At 40.3% G+C, this 17,293-nt stretch overlaps 1 protein-coding gene across 7 annotated transcripts in view; it reads right to left on the minus strand.

Annotated features, from left to right (window-relative positions):
• Positions 1-3,360: 3,360 nt before the first annotated feature.
• The window catches only part of ERCC6L2 (ERCC excision repair 6 like 2), a 127,104-nt gene continuing 113,171 nt past the window's right edge, over positions 3,361-17,293 (minus strand). For 4 of the 7 annotated variants that reach the window (XM_046663784.1, XM_046663787.1, XM_046663785.1 and 1 more), the window contains exons 18-19: positions 12,155-12,336; positions 3,361-5,647 (exon numbers count right to left, since the gene is read on the minus strand). In XM_046663784.1, the coding sequence (XP_046519740.1) occupies positions 4,678-5,647; positions 12,155-12,336 (1,152 nt within the window). In that variant the 3' untranslated portion in view covers positions 3,361-4,677. Of the gene's footprint in view, positions 5,648-5,687; positions 6,893-12,154; positions 12,337-13,706; positions 13,968-17,293 lie in introns of those variants that run through there. The other 3 variants (XM_046663788.1, XM_046663790.1, XM_046663789.1) reach the window with 3 other exon arrangements.

The raw sequence follows: 17,293 nt of genomic DNA on the forward strand, positions 1-17,293 counted from the left end.
GCAGGGCAGGTGGGCTCTCGGCATGTAAGATCAGAGTTCTTATGGAGCACAGGTTGGTATTTATGTTTTGAAAAATTAAGATCTGTTTTTGTTGTTATCAATGCTTTTATAATAGTTTTAGGAAAGAAGAAAATATATATGAATTAGCAATTATAAGCCTTCCCTTGAAGTCTTTCAGACTAGAAGCATGTCTCACTTTGCAAAAAATAAAGAAAATCCAAAGATATATGAAAAGATATATGAGGGGGAGGAGACACTATTCCTATGTTAATTTGACGGCTCACTAGAATTCCCTTCGAGGCGCATAAGAAATTCAGAGACGCACGCCCCGCCTTGTTTAGATAAGCTAAAGCTGTACAAAGGGAATTCAGTTATTCTTTCAACGAGATGGAGGGGCCTGTTTAGCTGACCAAAAGACATCTGGAGAAAGGGGCATTCTTGATGTCAGCTAAGAGAGAGACCAGTACAAACTCAAGAATGCCAATTGGGCATCCGTGTCAGTGACAGAAAAGCATCATATTCATATAATTAAGACTGGTCTTAAATCTGGAAATTTAGGGAATAAATATAACCACTAACAATTTGTTAACCTGCAGCAAAGCAAATAAAGTACTTATTGACACAGTATACTCAGAGAAGCAGGCTCTGTGTGGATATTTTTACAGGAACATAACTTGGGGGCCTAAAGAGCACAGGGTGGCTCCCACGTGAGCTCAGTGGCATGTCCACTGGTGTCACACGGCTCAGGGGGCTGGGGTTGCTCACTGAAGCAGAGAGGTCTAGCAGGTTGAGTCCTGCCCAGCGACAGTCTCAGACAAAACATTAGCACATGAGAATTACTGTGAAACTTCGAAGTGAAAGTGGGTGCCCGTGCTGAACCCTAGAGCTCCTGAGCTGGAACCTCCTGGGGACAGACCTGGGCACCTGCATATTTGGAAAAGCCTCCGCAGGGGGTTGGCTCTGACTCACCACTTTGGGGCTGGAGTCACACAGCTGCAGACTTTCTAAGGGACAGTCTGAATCTTTCCCCCTAGGGGCAGAGAGTGAACACCCAAAGGGCTGTTTCCCTACTTAAAACTGTGCAAGACCCTGTGAGGCAAGATAGCCCTCCCAGAATTGCCCTTTAACAAAGAAAAAGTGTGACGCTCTTCCCACCTGCCACAGACACCATGTGGAGCCAGCACTGGGGGGCCAGTGCACAGGGCTGTCACTCAGGGCAACTGCAGTGTCGCCAGTGCCAAGACATGCACCTGAGCCTGTGAGCCTCCCCACAGCACTGACTGGAGGATGCTCTGCAAAAGCAGGTGGAGATGAAACCGGAAAACAAGAGCACATCTGTGAGGGTTAAATAATTAGGTGAGGAGCCTAAGCGCTGTGCACTCTGGGCTTCCTGAAGGCAGCACACCTCACAGGACCATACAGGTCACTGACATCCTTGGGGGTCCCAGACCCACTGTTAACTGGGTTCATGACACAGTCACCATGGAGCTCTACTCCCTCGGATGTAAAAAATGATCTTTGAGGCAGGCAGTGACTTTTGGATTTTTGCAGACTAGTAAATGTCAAAACTTTTGGGAAGTGACATAGTTATCAACTTTTATATCAAGTAAGGACAATGTAAAAGACTAAAAACTATGATCTACTATCATCATTTTATTAAAAGAGGGCTATTTTAATATCATGAAGGATAACGTCAGAATTTGAAAACAACCCTCTACTGCCCTTGGCTGTCTCATTTTCTGTGGACTGAGGAAAGTTTGTCACCAGTTTGTCTCTGCAAACTGGGGCTCCTTTGCCTGAACACTGAGGGCATCTGCACGGCCTGCAGGTGGGTCTATTCAGAAGTGCTGCCAGGGCTCTAAGGGCACCCTGAGGAACGCAAGTGCAAAAGTCTCTCAGTATCTTGCCTCAGTTTCCAATATTAATAACTGTGTGCTGAGTGCTAGCAGCCAGAAACGGTACTATTGCTTTAAAGAGAAGTAAAAAAGACAAGTTGTGGCAAATAGAATCATGAGAACCTGAATCTGGAAGGTTTTTACTAATGCTCTCACCCCTGTGGTTTTCAGGTTAGCGCTCCACGGAGCTCCAGCAGTACTGCTGGAACCAATGCACCTCCGTTTTGTTTCAAATAATTGAGCTTCCAATTAAGATAGAGATCGATTGCTTAAAAAAATGCTTGAACACACTGAGCCAGTACACCTCAAATTTAAAGGGGAAAGTGAGGCTGAAAGAAGCCCTGGGATTTGCCTGGAGCTACCTATTTAGTTGGCACAACTTGGCAGCACACCACCAGTGGGGTGGGGCAGGAAGGATTCCTATTGTCGACCTTTCATAGTGTCTGTTCCCACATCCATCAATGGTTGAGGCAAATCTTCCCACTGCTCCATTGCAGGGAAGGTCAAGAGTCACAGCCTCCCTTTTGGAATGTTCTGACTGGTTCCTTTCCATACTGGACTCTCTGCTCTGTTTGGCACTGTTCCTGCATGATAATAATGACAGACGTTTCACTGACAACTGCTGGAAACTAATTTTTAAACTCCAGGTCTGTATTTTTGCTCTCATTTTGACTATCACTGATAAAAATCTCTTAATAGTGTTCCAATATATTTGAAGAGTATAGAACTAATATTTGTATGAATATCATTTTATGATTCTAAGATTATGTCTATGTAAAAATTGTAAAGGTATTTTATTTTTTGAAAGATCTGCTTTTATTAAAATGTCTGAACTCTACTGTCTGGTATCTAAACTGAGATGAAGAGGTCTCTACTTGCTTGTCTGGGCTCCGCGGCCAGCTGATCACACAGCAGGCTGGCAGCGTTTACATGTCGAGTCTACCCGAGACTGCACAGCATATTCACTTGGTAGCAAGCTCCTCACTGCTGAAATGTAGTATCTGATAAGTCTGGACACAGCTCAGCTGCAAGCAGCAAAAAAGAAGACTAACTCTATATGACCTAAAACAGTGATTTTCAAATTGTGGTTCCCAATCATTAGTGGCTCATGAAATCAATTTAGTGAGTTACGAGGGCATTAAAAAACACACAAAGACAAGAGCTAAAAGTGCAACAGGAGAGAAAATATCAAAGAATGCTGTATGCCTTAAGGGGAAATACTATTTCATAAACATTTTACTTCAATCATATATATATATTAACCCATATATACTGGGTCATGATATAAAATATATTCCACAACCCTCAACATTATCCTAGAGAAAAACATACTTGGCCATTCAGTCCCTTGAGAAAAGATTTCTTTCTTTCTTTTTTTTTATTTTTATTTATTTATTTTTATTTTTTAAACTTTTTTTTTTTAGATTGGCATCTGAGCTAACAACTGTTGGCAATTTTTTTTTCCTGCTTTTTCTCCCCAAATACCCCCAGTACATAGTTGTATATATTTTTAGTTGTGGGTCCTTCTATTTTTTTTCCATTTCTGAGCAATGGCTCCATATCCTGGGTACTCTGAAGCCCCTCTCCCCTCAACACAGTAACAACGATCCCTGAGACCCACCATTTCCCGGTTCACTGCTATTTTCTCCCCTCATGGCCCAGGGAGCTCAACTGAGCAGAAGGTGCCACAGCACATCGGAATGTGGGTCAGGAGAAGCCCTGGGGGCCTGCTGCCAGGTGTCAGGCACGATGCCAGGGCTTCACGACACCACTCGTGACAGATGTGGTCTCCTTTCTGCTTCCTGTAGCCGTGCCTCACCTGTACTTCTTGAGCTCCTAACGCAGTACACACGGGCTGAGTGAATGTTTCCAAATAAATGGATTCAACAGTGAGCACATTCCATTGGTTATAAACTATATAAACTAAATTCAACAAAATATAACATTTCAGATAAAATCAAATGTTTACTAATTTCTTCATACTGAAGAAATACAAAAGTACTATACAAAGCTTTACTTAGATTGATTAAATCATAATAGTTGTATAAAAATTTGAGGCATTGGCGTTCTATGGCTAATGGTAGTAATTATATTACTTCAGTGTCATATTTCATACAGTAAAGTTATACAACATTAACCCTTTGAGCAGTTATAAACTTACTATTTTAACACAACACCATATCTTCAGTCATAGTAATTACTTTCATCTAAAATAATTTAATAATAGTAGTATATGATACGGAGGGAAAAAGAAAACAGTTCACTTAATAATTTTCCAAATGCTAGTAAGAAAGAAACACATCAGTCACAGCTGCTTTGGCGGGATGGCGGAGGAGCGAGCATAATTTGGCCTGTGACTTAACGGACGTGGGAGAGCGAACCAAAGCTTTTTAAACTGGAAGGACACTCATGTTGATCGAGCTCAAACCCTTCATCGTTCATATTAGGAAATGGCTGCATACCAGGTAAGTGACTTTCCAAGGTGACATAATTACATAGTAAGAGAAAGGACCCAGGTCTCCTGAAAACAAACATAGAATCTTTTCCATTTCATAGGAGAGGTTTATACTATAAAAAAATCATATTTTTTAAAAGATCACATCAGTTATCAAGGAAAACAAATACATGATAACATTTTAGACTTTAAAAAAACGCTAGAGCAAGCGTTGAATAACAGTACCTGTTGACAACTGTGTTCAAGGTAGCATGGTGTGGAATACAGTGTTGTAACAGTGATGGCAGAAGGCCACTGGTTGTCGTAAGTCATTTCTATGCTTACATATCACTCCTGAGTATTAGTTGTGTTTTCATCTGTGTCATTTGAGCTAATTTTTTTCCATAGAAAGTTCTCATTTGATTTCCAAAGCGAAGTTTCTAGCTGCTCTTTCCTTTTGGAGGATGCAGCAGGGGGCACTTTCTCACAAAGAGTCTCTATCACCGCCAAGTCGGTGAGTTTACTAAGACTGTCATCGTTCTGCTCATTCAAGATGTCCCAGAAATCTTTTGGTCTCTGTTTTGCTTTTTCCATGGGCCCTGAAAGGACTTTTTTTGGCAGTCGTGTGGGACTGTTCCCGTGACTTTTAAAGAGGTCATCAAGAATAGAGGTGTCACCGAGTAAGCCTACCACAGAAGTGTTTCCTAACATGGAATTTTCTATCTTTTTGTTTTCCTCTTTGAAAAGGGGTCCATTTCTGGAAATGCCAGTTCTTGTGAGGTCCTGTTGGTCTTTCACAGTATTTTCTAACTTACTTTCATATGCTTCAGACTTTCTGTTCAGGGAGCAGGATGGTACGGTGTTTTTGGACGTGTGGCTGTTTTTCCCATTGTTGGGGTCTTGGGTGGAGCTAATAGGTGATTTCTTAGTTTCTGCATCATCAGAAAGCACCTCTTCTCTACAGGAACCATGATTTTGAAACTTAATTGATTTTCCTGTATATATTTTTGGGCTGCAAATTTGAGAATATTTTTTGGTAGAATCTTTAAATGATGAAGTTTCAGAATCTGACAGTCTTTCTTCTATAAGAGATTCTCTTTTTTCAGACTTATTCCTGACTCTCTCTCCCTCCTCATAGGCAGATTTAATGAATTCTGAAGTAGAATCCGCAAAAAATTCTTTCACCTCTGGATACTGAGAAGCATAAAAATCTCTTAGCATTTTCTGTCGTTCTTCTGATGTGGCATTAGTTATATGTTTAGCAAATTCCTTTACAGAAGACAAGTTAAAATAAGAAGCCATTTCTTCGAATTGTTTTCTGAAGATTTAACAAACAAACCAGTGGTTATTTTTATTACATTTTATTTTTAAAGAAGTTTTCATCAGTGATATGAAATGTAGACAAAGCAATGTAATCTTTCTTATTTAGCATATATTAGCTTAATTCCATAATGAAAACACATTTTACACTAGCAGAATGTGACCTCTTTCCTTATGCTACTGAAGAAAATATTTTAGCTTATGAAATCACCAGCTTTTTAAGTTATTCTGATTTATACTATTAGGTATTTCCTGGGAATTGTGGGATCCCAGCATGCTACTCCTCCAGTCAGCCAGTTTATGACTAACATGAGAATTATAATTTATATAATTTGTATTTGGAAATCTATATTGCATTCAAGTCCCATGAAATAAAATTGTCAAAGAAGGGTCTTAATGAATAGAAAAGAGAAAATTCTGAAAGGTTAAGAAGGGAATTTGTTTCTTCTCTCTCCTTTTTTTCCTTCTTCCACAAATACAACATAGAAATTTCACCAACTTTTTGATGAGCCTAAAGGAAAGTTCTAAACTGATGAACCTAGATTCTTACTTCCTCCAATTGGTCTGACTTCGGTACAGGCAACTAAACTAAGAAGTGAGATGCTATTTGAAGAAGTGAGCTTCATTCTTAGTCTAAGATACTAATAAAAGCTCTTATGTACATGTGTGAGGAAATGGGCCTTCTGGAGCCTGGTAAGATGCAGACATTGTCATTCTTAGTCTAAGATACTAATAAAAGTTATTATGTGCATGTGTGAGGAAATGGGCCTTCTGGAGCGCTGGTAAGATGCAGACACTGTTTCGGGACTCTGGGCGCTAGACTCTGCTCCTTTCCCTGGGTAAGGGTGCTGTGGACCGCATTGTGTGCCCCCTCCCCACAATTCCTATGTTGAAGTCCTAATTCCCAATGTGACTGTATTTGGAGATGGGGCCTTTAGCAGGTAACGAAGGTTAAACAAGGTCATAAGAAGTCACCAGAGAGCTCTCTCTCTGCCACATGAGGACACAGTGAGAAGGCGGCCATCTGCAAGCCAGGAAGAGAGCCCTCACCAGGAACCAAATCAGCTGGCCTCTTGATCTTGGACTTCCCAGGCTCCAGAACTGCGGGACATTCCCGTTGTTGCAGCCGCCCAGTCTGTAGTGTTTGTTACGGCAGCCTGAGCTGACTGTGACAGAGGGGACTGCTTTGCTGATGCTCAGTTTGGGCCGTGAGGCAGGAGAGCCCACTGTTTGTAAACGTTCCCTTAAACAGAAGCCATAGATGGTGTTGCAGCACATGATTAAAAGTCCCCCACATTTAGAATTATATCTATATTTTACATAATATTTCCTTAAAACATTCATTTATTCAACAAATATTTGTAGAGCCCTCTTACGTGCTACACACTGTAGTTAGAACAATATAACAGTGAACAAGCCCAGTTCCCTATCTTCAAGGAGTTTATAGTCTAGTTGGGGGAGACAGATGCTTGAAAATCAAATCAGAAGAGTGATAAATCCCGTGATGGAGGTGAATACAGGGCCCTGTCGGCTCCCACAGAAGGGGCAGCTAAGCCAGTGACTGCAGTGGCCAAGGCAGGTAGGGAAGGCTTCTCTGCCACCACCTCAACCTGTCAGGTAAAGATGGGTGAGGAAGCTTCTAGGCAAAAAGGGACATGCACAGGCCCAGGTCTGGGAGGCCTTGGTGCACAGAGGGCCAGGGGAAACTGCCAAGGCAGAGGCTGAAGAGCATCAGGGCTTCATATGCCAATTTCAGAAGTCTGAATTTTATCCTGCACACAACAGAGAATCCTGAGGGTGAAATAATGATTTTTAAAAATTGTAGGTGAGTAGGAGCTTTAAAGCCACTATTATTCTTGCCACCAGACCAAGTTATATAAAGTTTGCATTTCCCTTCATTTTCATGGCAATTCATGCTGCATGCTCATGACTTTCCCCTGTGGCTTCAGATGAGCCCCATGGCTTCTGGTCCACACCACACTGGTCCTGTGAACTGTTCCAAATCCAGATACCATCTATGCCTGATCAATAGCCACTCTCACTGCCCATGGAATATTTAATATTGCAAACACAAGCTTCCAAATGTCTGTCCTGGAAATTGCCAATGTATTTCTTGGAAGCAACAAGCATGTTCTTAAAAGGGTCCAGTTTTCACTTCACATGAAGTAATGAGGTATTGTTATTTTATTAATCATCTCCAAATCCATTTTCATGGCCTTTCTAATAAATATTTGTGCTGTAAAGATTAAATTATTGGCAAGGTTACAGGCTCACATCTTTTATTTAGCCAAGACTTGGTGGTGTTCCAGCAGCTGCCCAAGGCCTGCTGCCTTTGCTGTGCCGACCTTGCCTGTGACCTGCTACCCCATACTTCTGGAGGCTGCTGCTCCTGATGCCATCTTATCTGAGTTGTGTGCAAGTGTATTATGCTGCGTGGCTTCTCTTTACAAGAGGAGTTAGGATTATAATTCATTTTGTTTTGGCATTCTAACTCACTTTCATAATTCTTGATCTTTAAAAGAATTTTCTCTAAAAATTTAAGGAACTACAAGGTCCAAAGAGGTGGTATAAGCTAGGCACTTTGTGAGGGAAATTTAGTAAACTAGATACTCATAAGCCACTTAGAGAAAGAAAAAAAATAAAGGAAACCATAGATAGGTATCTTTCAGCAACCCTATCAAGAGCAGTTCTGCATTGTGGACAAAATTCAGTTTCTCTCCCCTTTTCTCGAGGAACTGGGGGAGAAGGTGTGGAGCAGCGCTACAATCATCTCCTTTCCACCTAAACTTTCTGCACGGAAGGCAGCACTGAGAACTTCACTGAGAGGACCCACGGGGCTGCAGCACGGCACAGAGCACAACGGTTAGCAGGAAGGAGTGTAAGCTGGCCGGACACTGTCCCCTAGCGCAGATGTTGGCATTCTAATATTAGATGCCCTTCACCTTTTCACTTAGCAGGAGGCATTTATTCCCTAGACTGGATAGAGAAAAAAGGAAGACAAGCTAAAACTAATCATTGTTAATACTTGTATTTTTATATACAATGCTAAAGGGAATGAAGCCCGTGTTCCTCAAAGACTGGTAAGATGTATCTGGTTGGCCTCCAAGAAAAATAACTGCCCAAAGTAAAAAGGCACACCCAGCAAAAACCATTGTTGTAATTCTGTTTGTGAGGAGATGCGTTGCTGTCGCAGTGTAGGGTGTTCGCCTTTCTGGGCAATGGTGGGCAGCTGAGAGCCACACTGCACACAGGTGAAGCTGAGGGACCAGCCCTTCCCTGGGCAGCAAAGGGGCTAGTTGCCTGGGAGTTGCCAAATCCCTGAGGGAAGTGCTTGGAACCCACAGAACTATCACCATTTTCCCACTGTCCATGGAGGCCCTCAGGACCAATTTGACCCTGCTTTCCATCCCTGCTTACCTCAGTCATTATTCCTCAGTTACCCATCGCCATTGGCCTCTCATCCCTGGCCTCTCATCCCCTCCTAGTCTCTCCATCTCTGATCTACTCCAAACCCCCATCTAACCCTTCCAAACCATTCCTTGGTGCCCCTGGAACCAGGCTATGATCTATCAACTCCCGTGTGTCTTCTACCTGAATGGTCCCTCTGTCCCCTCATGATATTGCCTCCTCCCATGCAGCCCTTGCAAGTCAAGGCTCTTATAACTCACACCCTAAAACCTCAGGATTCATACTTCACATTGCAGATTCCAGACTATTTTTTTCTTAAAAACTCCTTCCCCTCCTTAAGGTTTATACTATCCAGCTAAACCATTCTCTCCCCTATTTTGTTAACTGACCCCTTAGTTGCTTCCTGCTGGTGACTGAACACTCAAGATCCTGGATTAATGTTGCTTCCTACCCCATCTCTTGCCATCGTTCTTCATCATTATCATCAACATCCATGTGGATGTTGCACCCAACTCCTGGCCCACCAGTTTCTTTCCCTCACCTCCAAAGACTTAATTCCATGTCGGACCCCTATTCCCAAGGTCATATACTGCCACTGTCATTACCATTAACTGAACCACCTCCAAATCCCTGAATTCCATCATTTCATGCTCCAGCTTCACTGCTCAATTACCCTCATGACAACAATGAAGGAATATACTTTGACCTCATCGAGCCTTCCAATTCAGTCACTCTTCTGCTTTCTCACTATCATCAACTTCCCCTTCTTCAGCTTAGGTTCACTTTTATAATCACTCCTTTGCAAACATCCTTCAGCTTACTTGCTTCTCTCCCAGCCATCTCCCTGTTTTGTGTGTACAACTGAAGTTTGCTGAATGAAGTCTGCACAACTGCACAGATGGTTTTACTGGAATTACTCTCAAACAGGGACTTACTACTAGCCAGGAATTCTAGTCTCAGTAAACTTGCTTTCCTACTTTATAAATGATTTATTTCATAACTTCTTTCTCCGTAAATCTCTCTCCTCTGAACTGATGACTTTAATTCCGAATTAATTGAGGAAATATCCATATTCGTGCCGTCTTTGTTCCTTCTCTTTCAATGCCCCTCAAAGGCTTTACCTCGCCAGTGGTCTGGATCCCAGCGTCTCCGCCTCAAAGACTTTACTTGCTCTGTTATCACCTTCCTGGCCTGATACCTTTTTCCCTATCAGTCTGTTCCCTCAACACACAAACAGGTTCTATTATCTTCCCAACTTAAAAAAACCTACCCTTGACTGCACAATGCCCTGCAGCTCCTGCTACTTTTCACATCTAAACTTAAAGAGCTGTCAGGTTAGCCCAGACACTGCAAGCCCCCCTCCCACGGGCCTCTGTCTACTCAGACTGCTCACACTGAGGCAGCCAGCGAGCTCTCTGCTGTAGCTCCCGGAGGCACTGCCACTTCACCTGGTCTGGCTCTCAGCAGCATTCCATAAACTTCAGCGCTCCCTCCTTTTTGAAACTCTCCCTTCTCTTGGACTTCAGGACCTTGCATTGTGCCTCTTACCCTGTGCGCCTCTGTCGCCTCCAGGCTCAGGCCTGCGGCTTCTCTCCCCCTCAGTGTGCTGTTCCTAGGCTGTTCACACAGTCCCATGGCTCTAAAAACCATTTATAATCTCTGTGCTGACGACTTCCAAATTTAGATCTCCAGTTCCCGAGTCCCAGAGTAGCATATCCACTGCCTATGTGACATTTCCACAGAAGCTCAAATTTATTATGAGCAAAAGAGAACTCCTGATTTCTTTTTACTCTAAACTTGTTTCTCTCCTAGTTTTCCCCATTCAGTAAATCCAATATGTTGCTCCAGACAGAAAGTTGGGAGTAATCCTGTCTTCTCTTTCCCAGCAACCAGCCCAACACCAAACTGCATTCATCCATTTGACTCTGTCTCCATGGCAAACACTCCATGGCAAACCACCATCATCTAGTTCCTTAAGGCCAACCCTAGTCCACTCTCCCTCTTCCACACAGAAGCTGGAGCAATCTTCTAGAAACATAAGTCAGATTATGTCATGCTTCAACAGCTTTCCACTGCACTTGGAATAAAATGCAAACTATTTCGTATAATCTACAAGGCTTTGCATGCTCCGGCCCCATCTACGTCTCTAAATTCATCTAATGCCACTCTCTGCTTGGTTTACTATGCACTCAGTATATCAATCAGTCTTCTTTTGGTTCCTCGAACACACCAAATCTCTTTCCTCCTCAGGAATGTTCTTACTCTGTTTCTTTGCCTGGTTATCCTTCAGGTCTCAATTTAAATCTCACCTCTGTAGACAGACAGTTCTTTCCTGACTACTCAAGATTAAAGTAGTTTACCCCTCCCGATCCCATTATTCTCTATCAAGGAGGCCTGTCCCTTTCTTTCTTATAACATACCACTTTATAATTATTTTATTTTATTTTTTGAAGATTGGCCCTGAGCTAACATCTGTTGCCAATCTTCCTCTTTTTCTTTTTTTTCTCCCCAAAGCCCCAGTACATAGTTGTATATCCTGGATGTAGGTCATTCTAGTTCCTCCATGTGAGATGCCACCAGTGGCTTGATGAGCGGTGTGTAGGTCCACGCCAAGGATCCAAACCCATGAACCCTGGGCCATCAAAGGACAGCATGCGAACTTAACCACTCGGCCACAGGGCGGCCCCTTTAGTTATTTATTTATAAGTTTTTATACTTTTGAAAATTTTATGGTTTGATGCCAACCCCCATCCCACTGCACTGTAAGCTCTATGTCTTTTTAACACTGTATATTCAGCACCCAGCACAATGCCTTGGTGCGTATTAGGTACTTCATAAATAATAATGAATGAATATAATGCACTTCAGAGTTTCATTTATCTATATAAAATGACTTCACTTTTTTTTAATCACTTGAGGGATTAGCCTTCTAAAAACATCTAAAACACCTGGAATTTATTTTTAAAGTGTACAAATTCAGATTTTTCTGAAATATTCAAATGCTAGGTATGGTTAAAATTCAAATAATTTCTGTAATTTACTAAGGAGTTATACTTGAGAATTATTCAAAAAGTCTGTCTTGTTATAGACGACATACCTGCGGACCCCTTTTGGCGTCTCCCCAATTATGAAGGTGGTCTGGTCTGTACGGTAGACTCCTTTCTTCTTCTGGCTTACAGGGTGTGAAATGTAAAGGGGAAGTGAAATGCCTCCTTCACCTGGTTGTTGGCTTTTCTTTGTATGTGTCAATGTATCTGCCTTCATTTTTTCTTTAGATGTCTGTAAATAGGGATAGAAGCAAAAACTAAGTCTGAAAAAAATAGTCATTTTTGGTCAAATAAGGAGACTGTCTTACTTTTTCCAAATACTCTTTATAATCAAGTATATCATGTTCTCCAACTGATATCATTGTCATAAGATGTTAACCTAGATCTTTAAAAAGAAGATATTTGGAAGAAATTATATCTTTCTTGAAGATATAAAAGTAATGAAGTATAAAGCATAAAAGTATAAAGATATAAAAGTAATGGCAATATGTTTCTATTTTATCTATTATTTAAGATATATATGAAAGATATATCTTTCTTAAAGATATAATGAAAGTAATGGCAATATGATCTTTCTGTTATCAAGACTGTGGGTATACTCATACACATGCTGACATCCATTATCTTAAATAAGGATAAAAATTAATGATTATATAAATAAGGGCATAAAAATGAGATATTTGAAATTTTTAAATTCAGTAAGTTCTTTCACTCTTATTAAGCAGCCTTTCAGTTATTTAATTTTACATAAGTAGTCAGACTTTTAAAAAATAATCTTTATGTGATAATTAAATAAGAAACCATTTCCATAAATGCTACTTCAATCTCTCCTGGGCTGCAAGCATACTTAGTGATTCTAAGATGCTAATTACAGTTGGTTGAAATTATGGATGGAATCCTATTTATTTTACAGACTATAGGTTGCTTAATATAAATTGTTAAAAACAGTGGGTCAAGAAAAACAGTTTTTCAACTGTATGGTTCCAATGTACAGTGAATATGTGGAAAGTCCCCATCCCATCCCTAAAAGAGAAATACTGGATACAATTTCACAACAGCAGCAACAAAATTATATTTGAGCTCAAAAGTGAGAAAGGAAAACCTCTAAGTGCCAAAAACAAAGAAGTAACATAGTGGTGAGTGGGAGCTGCAGCTCAGCAGTCCCCAGGGATAGGGTCTTAAGTTACAGTGTGCAGGACCCCATGTTAGAGGGGAGACAGAAATGATTTAACTCCCAGAATTGAAAAAAAAAAAAACAAACGGGCTGGCTTGGTGGCATAGTGGTTAAGTTTGCACCCTGTACTTTGGCGGCCCGGGGTTCACAAGTTCAGATCCCAGCCTGGACCTACACACTGCTCATCAAGGTATGCCATGGCAGCATCCCACAAAACAGAGGAAGATGGGCATGGATGTCAGCTCAGAGACAATCTTCCTCAAACAAAAAGAGAGAGATTGGCAACAGATGTTAGCTCAGGGCCAATCTTCCTCACTAACAAAACAAAACAAAACAAAAAACACAGCAGAAATTAAAAGGATATCCAATTTGCAAATTAAAGCTAGGAAAGCCCAAGCTGGGGATACAGGATAGAAGCAGGCCACCTTCTCACTCAAGATAGAAAGAATCACTGGTGAATACGTGGAACGCCCAGCCTGTGCCACTTGGGGAATCCAATTTTGTAGCACCTGGGTGGTATGGAAAAATCTAAAACTAAAATCTGAAAACTAATGTGAAAAACCGGCCCAGAACCAGTGAAAACCATAGATCTCAATGAGAAGTGAATACAGAAACATACCATAGGAATACTTCCATAAATCCAGAGAAGGCTTGTGATTCCAAGGGGGAAAAAGGAGTTCAGGCAAAAGCTATAAAAAACATAGACAACCCACCACCGTGAAAGTGGGCAGATGCAACACACGTGAGAATCCGTATCTGCAGGATTATAGGTAACAAAAGAATCAGTGAGACTTTAAATCATTAGCATGTCCAGAAAGGTAAAGGAAGAAATAGAATCCATCGGTGAGAACTGGGTGCTAGCTAGGCAGATCTGAGAAAGAGACAAATTCAAACTTGAAAAGGAAACAGTTTTGAAACAAAAATAGTGATAGAAATAAACTCAAAATATGAGTTAAGCAGCAGACTATACCGCCCTACAATGATAGTTGATAAACTGGTAGAATAAAATTACTCAGAATGCAGTGCAGAGATTAAAAACAGAGAATGAGAGAAAGAAAATAAGAAAGGGAAATTAACAGACAGAAGACATATATAAATTTCTAAAGTACCAGAATGAGACAACAGAGAAAATGGTAGAGATAATACCAAAGAGATAATGGCAGAGAATTGAAGAAGGCATGAATCCTCAAACTGAAAAAGGAGAGAGAATCTCTAGTAGGAAAACTGAAAATAAATCTGTACCTTGTTATATCACAGATAAAGTGAATATCTTAGAAACTTCTAGAGAGAAAAGACAAGGTATCCCACAAAGAAATGATAATCAAACTGAAGGGAGACTTCCCATAGACACCACCACCACCTCCACCACCAGAAGATAACGAGAAATCTTCAAAATGCAGGGAGAAAAACTGTCAGCCGAGAATTCTATACCTAGTGAAACTATCATTTAAGAAATTTCCAAACATACAGACTACAAGAGTTTATCAGACACAGACCCTTGCTGATGAGATAACGATTTTTATTTTATAGGAGGTCAGCAGGATGGAAGTGGCACATACCACTAACTGTGGGTAGGAATGGCTTTTGTTCCACAAATATCTACTGAGCACCTATTTTGCTTCTACCGCCATGCCATGCAGTTGAGAATGAAGATATTTCCATACAAAAAGGTCCCTACCCTTAAGGGACTTAAAAGTGACAGGCCCAATTTTTGCTTTTTTAAGATGGCAAATTTAGTTTTTTTCTTTTTTTAATAAATCATTTATTTCTTTAACTTATATTCAGGTTCATTTTCTTGAAATAAACTGAACATAAGATAAAACATAAAGCATAACTATATATTTTTTAGTAGCAAATAATTTCTTTTTTTTTTTTTTAAAGATTTTTTATTTTTCCTTTTTCTCCCAAAGCCCCCGGTACATAGTTGTGTATTTTTAGTTGTGGGTCCTTCTAGTTGTGGCACATGGGACACCACCTCAACGTGGCCTCATGAGCGGTACCATGTCCGCGCCCAGGATTCGAACCGGTGAAACCCTGGGCTGCCGCAGTGGAGCGCATGAACTTAACCACTCGGCCACAGGCCCGGCCCCAGCAAATAATTTCTAATGAAAATAAACTGACTTCTTCAAAACATACTGTCACTTAGATGGACAAGCACAAAATGCCAGGTGGCTAGGTTGAACCAGGGCTTTGTATCAGTCAGTAATGTTAAAGGTATTTTCCTAAGACATCATTTCTTACATCCTAAAATATTATTAATAAAGAGAGGAAAATGCTGATCTTTAAAGATAAATTTGAAAGAGATTTGATGCATTAATTTTACATCATGAGAAAACAAGATGAATGTTAAAAGTTCCTAATAAAAAGGCTCATCATCTTGGATGATCCTCAAGAAACAGTTATCCATTATTGTAAGGAGAGACGGGAATGTTTACATGAGGTAAAGGGAGTAAACAGAAAGAGAGGAGCTGGGCCAGCCAAGAACACTCCCTCCCATATACTGCATTTCTGAGGCCATGGAGACATCATGCCAGGCAACAGCAATTTTCAATTATTTACATGATTACTCTGGGTCTTTCTGACACTGGCAGCATTACAAAGCTCACGTTTCATAAAGATACATTTTTCTTAAATCAGTTTTATAAATTCTTCAGGAAAATCCAGCTTTCCCAACCACAGATAGCAGACATATGGATCTTTAATTTTTGTGAAATATTCTACATTTAAAACCTGATTATTTTAGATAACAATAAAAAGGGAAAAGCATTCTTCTCTCACATGGGCTCAAGATCCTATCTTTTATTTAAAAAATCTATCTAGGTTCAGATTTCCATTTTAGTAGGGTACTTTAACATTTTACAGAAACAATGCTGTGAAACAAAGTTTTGTTTATTAATTAATTTAATAAACATTTTGGTGCTCTTCTTATAAAAGCTGGTTTTGCTACATCACAGCAAAACAGCATCCTTTACAATGGCTGATACCAAAAAAACAGCGCCATAGTGCAGCTGCAATTGTGGTGACAGTTGTAATTTATTATAGAGCAAAGTAAAAGGCCCGTGGCCAGGATGAAAAGATTCCAGATGATGTGAATTGCACTCAAACTCATTCATTACCACTTATTTCAAAGCTATGAAGTCAGATGACACTGAGGCAATGCCATGAAGTAGCAACAGTAACGAAGGCTCAGGTAACGGACAATTCAGTAAGATGAGCTGGATTAGGAATTTAAAAGAGAATACTGTCCCTCCTTAACATTAGGATAGAGGGTGAGGTTGCTTGCTCAAGAAAGCAAAATAAATCCACTCCTCTTTCCCCTAGAAAGTAGAAAGCCAACAACTGAAACACTGTCTGTATTTGACAGGAAATTTTGTGATCATGACATGAAGAAAGCAGTAATCTCAGTTTCTGCAAAAGTCCCTAACTGTTCCTAACTTTTTCTCTAAAAGTTTCTGCAAGATTATCCACCTCGATTTGCTTTGAAGAAGGACCTCTGCAGTCTGTGATTTTGATGACGTTTTTCTTCATCTTAAGATTCATGGTTATAATAAGAAGGAAGGAAGTATGAAGATAAGAACTTTGGATAGTATTTGTATAGTATAAATATTTCTGCTAATAAGTGTTTACAAAGCTCGACGCTGTCAGAGTATAATTTATAACTTATTGCCATGTTCATGATTATATTTCCATAGGTTATTGAGTAGTATTAGGTATTTCCACAATAGTTATTTGTATGAAAAAAATCAAACTCAACTTATGGAATCCATATTAAAAATAAAACTGAATAAGTGTAAGGAATGTAGTAATCATTTCTAAATAATGTAGACATCCAGTTAAAAACTCCACTTGATGACAAGATTCACTGAATGGAAATGGGCGCTTACTTAAGAAGCTGAACTTATCAGAAAATACTGAAGTAATAATTATAATTTATGACTAGTAATATACCTTCCTCCTTTGGACATAGGTATACTGTAAGGAGCAGTCAGTTCAGAATTGAAAAAGTAAGGGAAAA

Source organism: Equus quagga, chromosome 6, assembly GCF_021613505.1.
Source record: "Equus quagga isolate Etosha38 chromosome 6, UCLA_HA_Equagga_1.0, whole genome shotgun sequence".
NCBI classification, from domain to species: Eukaryota; Metazoa; Chordata; class Mammalia; order Perissodactyla; family Equidae; genus Equus; species Equus quagga.